This window comes from Orycteropus afer, unplaced genomic scaffold (genome assembly GCF_000298275.1).
Source record: "Orycteropus afer afer isolate SDZICR_OR568_19922 unplaced genomic scaffold, OryAfe1.0 scaffold00264, whole genome shotgun sequence".
Lineage (NCBI taxonomy): Eukaryota > Metazoa > Chordata > Mammalia > Tubulidentata > Orycteropodidae > Orycteropus > Orycteropus afer.
In genome coordinates, this window is record NW_006921851.1 from 3,147,866 (window position 1) to 3,153,969 (window position 6,104).

Genomic DNA, 6,104 nt, shown 5'->3' on the forward strand with positions numbered 1-6,104 from the left:
TTCCGAGGCAGTATCACTACAGAAGTAGATTGCCCCATCTTCCTTCCAAGGAGTGGCTAGTGGGTTTGAACCACTAGCCTTCTGGTTAGCAGTCAAGTGCTTTTAGGCACTATGCTACCAGAGCGCCCATGATATATATTACAAAATTTTATATATAAAATATGTATATGTAATAGGTATATAATATAGTTAATATATATAAAATGGCATACTTGCATATAACCATCATTCATCCTCCTATATACTTTAAATCATCTGTAGATTATTTATAATACCTCATATAATGTAAATACTATGTCAATAGTACTTTATGATTCCTCATAGCGTTTGAATTGTGGTTTTTTTGTTCCTCTTTAAATATGTTCAGTCCATGCTTGGCTGAATCCACGGATGTGGAACCCAAAGAACAGAAGGCCAGCTGTATGTTGTAAAGGTAGAGCCAACAGGATTTTCTGATTGGCTCAATTTGAATAAGAGAAATTAAGGGGGGGGAGGAGTGCCTTATTTCTGGCCTGAAAAATTACATGGTGTCATTTACTGAAGTAGGGATGCTGGAACAGAAGGTTTCAGGATAACAATATAAAGTTTAATAGCACACACATTAAGTTTGAGACGCATCTTGGGTATCTAAAAGATATTGAAAAGATAGATATAAGTTGTGTTCAAAGCAAAAAAAGAGCTAATAATATAATTTTGTGAGTCAACAGCACATAGATAATATCTAAACTGAATGAGATCACCTAGTGAGTGAGAAGACAGAACAGATCTGAGGACTAAGCCTACATTTAGAGATCAGGAAGGGGAAATGACTGAACAAAGGAAAATGAGGAGAGACCAGTGACCAAGAGATTGTGGTGTCCTGAAAGTCATGTAGAGACAAAATTTCAAGGAGAGAGTGGTTGGCTATGTGAAATGATAACACAATGGTTACATGGGATGAAGACTAAAAGCTGGTTTGGGGAATATGGAAATTAGTGGTGACACTGATGAGAACACTTTCAGTAGAATGCTAAGAAGAAAGTCTGTTAGAAATGGTGCATTCATAAGGAAATGGTGAAAATATAAGCAGCAAACCTTAACTATAAAGGACCCTTTCAAGGATTTTTGCCATAAAGATGAGCAGAGACAGTACAGTGGCTGAAAGGAAATGATCAAGAGAAGGCATTTGTGTTGAAAAGGGATGATATTGTAGCACATTTATATCCTAAATGAAATGTGAGAGGGAAAAATTCCTGATGTAGAAAAGCTAGGAAAACTGCAGGTGAAAAATTCATAATAGATGAATAGGAATAGGATCCAGGACAGAAGAGAAGGCTTTGGCCTTATATGGCCACAGAGATTCATCATTGCATTTTATCAGGAGAGAAGGTAGAGTATATGGTTAGAGATGCAAGAAAGAAAGTAGATTTGATGGTGTGTGGATGAGGAATTCTTTTCTGATCATTTCTTCTTCTTCGTCTTCTTTTTTTTGAAATAAGATCATCAGCTGAAGAAAAAAAAAGGGGGAGTTACAAACCTGAAGATAGAAGAGAAAGTGGTGCAATAATCATTTGCAATGATGGCAGAGGAAATTTCTAAATAAAACTAGAATGATATAACTACTGAATTATGAGCCACGTGAAATGTGAGATAATACATTTAAAAGGAAACCAATCAGCAAAATTATATTATTTCTCTAGTCATGTTTGCCTTCTTGAATCAAGACTTTGGGTTGTATCATCAAAACAAGACAGTAGGAGATGGCAAAAGACTGGAAGATGTATAAGAGAATGACTAGGATGATAAATTATAGATTCAGAGCAAGAAAACAAGTATGATGAACAGTAACCATTGGTAAGATCATTGGATTGGAGGTCTCGACATATAATACTATGGTAAGGATGTTAGGAGAAAGTGAGTTGGAAAAAAGAAGAGGTGGTCATCAGACAGTGGGATGCTGAAAACTCAAGATTTTCAGAGGTGAAACAGCAACTGTCCCACTGAATGACAAAAACTAAATTATGACCGTAAAAATGAGTAGCACAGGTACATAAAAGATTAGGATTTTTGAGGGACTCAAGGAATTCAGAAGCCAGGATACTAGATAGATTATCAAAAATGATTATGAGAGTAGCAGTTGAGAATAAAATAAAAAGGTGGTGGTGGTGGTGGTGGTTGTTGTTGTTTGCCGTCAAGTTGGACCCGACTCATAGCGACCCCTCTTTGGGTTTCCGAGGTATCACTATGGAAGGAGTTCTGGTAGCATAGTGCCTAAGGCACTTGGACTGCTAACCAGAAGGCTGGCGGTTCAAACCCACCAGCCACTCCTCGGAAAGAAGGTTGGGCAATCCTACTTCTGTAGTGATACTGCCTCAGAAACCCAAGGAGGGGTCGCTATGAGTCGGGGCCAACTCGACGGCACATAACAACAAGAACATCATCACTATGGAAGTAGATTGCCCAACCTTCCTTCCGACGAGTGGTTGGTAGGTTTGAACCGCCAGCCTTCTGATTAGCAGTCAAGTGCCTTAGGCACTACGCTACCAGAACTCCTAAATAAAAAGGTAGGTGCTAAAATTTCAGTGAATGAGGGAGAGTGAGCAGGAAAGGCTGCAACATAAAAGGACAACATATAGTACAGTCTGGTAGCATTGTTTTAAAAGAATTTTTAAATAATCATTAAAAAATGTAACTTCAAAAAGATGTTTTATTAGAAAGTTAAGTAAAAGCATACAGAACAGAAAAATATTAAACTAAGAAAAAAATCATATAAAAAAGAATCAATAGAACTTATATAAAGCCAAGTTTAAAATAAGCTGGTAATATACACAAAAAAGAATAGGCAGAATTCTAAATTCCTAAGCTTCACTCTTGTCACTCTAACTAACTAGTCCTTTTTAGAAATGGAAATAAGAACTGTAAAATATTTGAAGGCTTTCTAAGAAATATAGCTGCAAACAGCAACACATTTCACAACCATAGCATTTACTGGAAAATTCTATTTGAAAAGATATAGCAATTTATAACTGTACTTTAAAAATCATCTAACATTTTACAAGGATCAAGGAGATGACATTTAACTTCACAGAGAAAGACTATCTCTCTGCTTAAAATCTCAACAACTCTTGAAAAACACTACCAATGATAACACCATCTCAAGCAAATACCCTCCAAATATAATATGAAACCTAGTGTCGGACAATATAAAAGGAGCCCTGGTAGCACAATGGTTAAGCACTAAGCTGCTAACTGAAAGGTCAGTAGTTCAAACCCACCCAGCGGCTCTCCCAGAGAAAGACGTGGCAATCTGCTCCTACAAAGATTACAGCTTAGAAAACCCTATGTAGCAGTTCTACTCTGTCACAAGAGGTCACTATGAGTCAGAATCCACTCAACAGCACCCAACAACAACCCTGAATAAATTTTGCTAATTACTTTGAACAACCTATTCTACCTACCATTTACATCTTCACAATACACATTAGTTTATTAAAGGCATCAAAAACTCCAGCAGACAAGAAACCTATCTGGCCTGTTTTAGCCAGCATTTTCACTGTATTATTGCTAATGAAACATATTTTTTTTTCCCTTAACAAATATATTAACACAATAAGCTTTAAACAAACACACTATATGGTTTAAAAGCCAGAAATATACTGTGAGCTATCATAATAAATGACTAGAATGACTGATCATTTCACTTTTAATTTTGCTTTGATAAAGCATTCATCCACAGATACTGAGTAATTCCTACTAAATCAGGAAAAATAAAAAGAGATAGAACTCATTTTTTTTAACTATAGTTCACAACAGTTATAAAACTAATTAAGACAGATAAAAATTTTAGAGCAGTATACAAACAAAAGCTAATTTTACATACACTGTTATGCATAATTCCTAAAAATTCTTAATGAATTTTGATACCTGTTTCCACAATATTTTCTGTTTCTGTTGTCTCCAGTCCATCCATGCTATCTTCATCCTCCACTGTAGTTTTTCCTCTACTTCGAGGCCTACAAAGAAATAAACACATAAAATTACATTTTAAGGCTTAAAATTATATTCAACATAAAGAACAAGTTGAGATACACAATAATTTAACCAATTTTTCTAATATTTACCATATCAAGCTGTAGATATCAGACTTTATAGCAATTTTTCTCTCCCAAATCCAGCCCTTCCCTATATTTAAATGTGAGGCCATGCCCAGATAAATTATATTTATAAATATATTTATTTATAATTTATAAATATTAAATTAATATTAAATATTAAATTAATTTATAAATATATTTGTGTCATCATAACTCATTTATTTAGGTACTTTTCATTTCAGCCTTTCTCCTCTTCTAGTTGATTTTTAAATGACTCCCTATGGCCATAGCAATGGTTCTCAATCACCTAATGAGCTCTTTTCAGCTCAAGTGCCCAGGTATATACTGCATTTAATGAACTTAAGTTGTGATACAAACATACGTATTCTGAAAATGCTCACATAGGTGACCGTACTACATATTCCTGTTGTGGTAGTTAAGGTTGTGTGTCAACTTGCTGGGTCTGGTTGAGCTGCTGGGCAGCTGGTGGTAGTAATCCCCTTGATGAGACTGGTAATCATCTACATGGTGGAATCTACTGTGAGTAGCTGAGTAGCTGCCTTAGGGATATGGTCTGCTTCCTGTATATATGGAAAAGCCTTGGGAACGGTCTCTAGCTTAGGCACACTTGAACCCTGCATGTAGCTGTGTCATTGTTCAGCAGCCTGCTGTGCTCTGCCCACCTTGGGACTTTTAATGGACTTGAATTAATGGCCTGCCCTGTGGTTTGGTGATACAGGGACTGTGCCTTTTCATTTGACTTTGGGTTTGTCAGCCTCAGCAGCCAGCAGCTGAGTGAAAAAAAGCCTCCAGCTTCAGTGGGCCAAGAGCAGGAGCCAGAGCTGAAGCCCAAGATTGAGAGGCCTTTACCCAGCCCCTAAGAGCCTGGCACTTTGAACTCAGACTTAAAGCCTAAAAATTTTAAGAATTAACTCCTGTTTGTTAAAACCATCCATTTGTGGTATATTCCTGTCAGAGCAGCACTAGGTAACCAAAACACCTATATAGCACTCAAATAAAATTCTGAAAATTAAGTATAATCTAGCCAATGTCAACTTAAAAGTTCAATGTAACTTAATTTTATAAACAATTCGAGAAAGTACGTAACAACAAAAGTTGTGGTTAGGTAAGAGTTTCTGACCCAATGCACTGAAACAAAATACTTCCCCAGGAACCCCATCCCCCAAAAAAACCATAATGCTTTTAAATTTTTTTGAAGTCTCTCAAATAAGGCACAAAAATAAATTAAAAAATAATGAAGAATGAGCAAATCAACCTCATAGCATGAATGAACTTAGAGGATATTATGCTAAGTGAAATAAGTCAATCACAGGACAAATACTATATGAGTCCACTATTGTAAAAAGTCAAGGAAAGGCTTACACAGGGAAGGAAATTTTCTTTGTTGGTTACCAGGGATGGGAAGGGAGGGAAAACATGTATAATTAAGAGAGAGGTTTGATATGGGTGAAGAGAAAAGCAATATAACAAAAGCTTATGACTAGCACATATCACTAAGGAAAAAGAAGACACGGAGAAGTGCACAAGAGGTATAGACAATAAAAGTAAATACTATTGCATACACAATACTATGTTACCAATAATAGCAAACACTAATCTATAGGTAGATACATAGGTAGACAGATATAGATAGGCAAATGGGAATATACCCACAACCATACATAGGTTTGGCAGATGATATTCCTACATATGTATTTGTGTGTTCTATGAAAATATCCACATACAGTTTACATAAAATAGGAGGAAAAAGTAGGATAAATTCTAAGATACAAAAAGCACCTTGAGGGAGTGAGTTACTGGCCCTGAGGGCGGGGGACCAAGGTCACAAGGGACATCAAGCTCAATTGGCACAACACAGCATACAAAAATATTGTTCTAATCATGGGAGAAGGAAAGGCTGCTTATGCACAGGGAGGTAGCTCAGGGTGCAGAAGAGTATGAAGGGATGGACACTGGGAGGAGGTAACTATGGGGAGGAAGTGGGAGGGGAGCTGCTGCATTGTAAATTTT

The 6,104-nt window shown here is 36.4% G+C and overlaps 1 protein-coding gene across 1 annotated transcript in view; it reads right to left on the reverse strand.

Moving 5' to 3' along the window:
* Positions 1 to 4,183, reverse strand: part of KMT2C (lysine methyltransferase 2C) — a 470,642-nt gene extending 466,459 nt beyond the window's left edge. Inside the window, exons 1-2 of the mRNA XM_042782218.1 lie at positions 4,101 to 4,183; positions 3,904 to 3,992 (exon numbers count right to left, since the gene is read on the reverse strand). Coding sequence (XP_042638152.1) covers positions 3,904 to 3,992; positions 4,101 to 4,183 — 172 coding nt within the window. The remainder of the gene's footprint in view (positions 1 to 3,903; positions 3,993 to 4,100) is intronic.
* Positions 4,184 to 6,104: the final 1,921 nt, after the last annotated feature.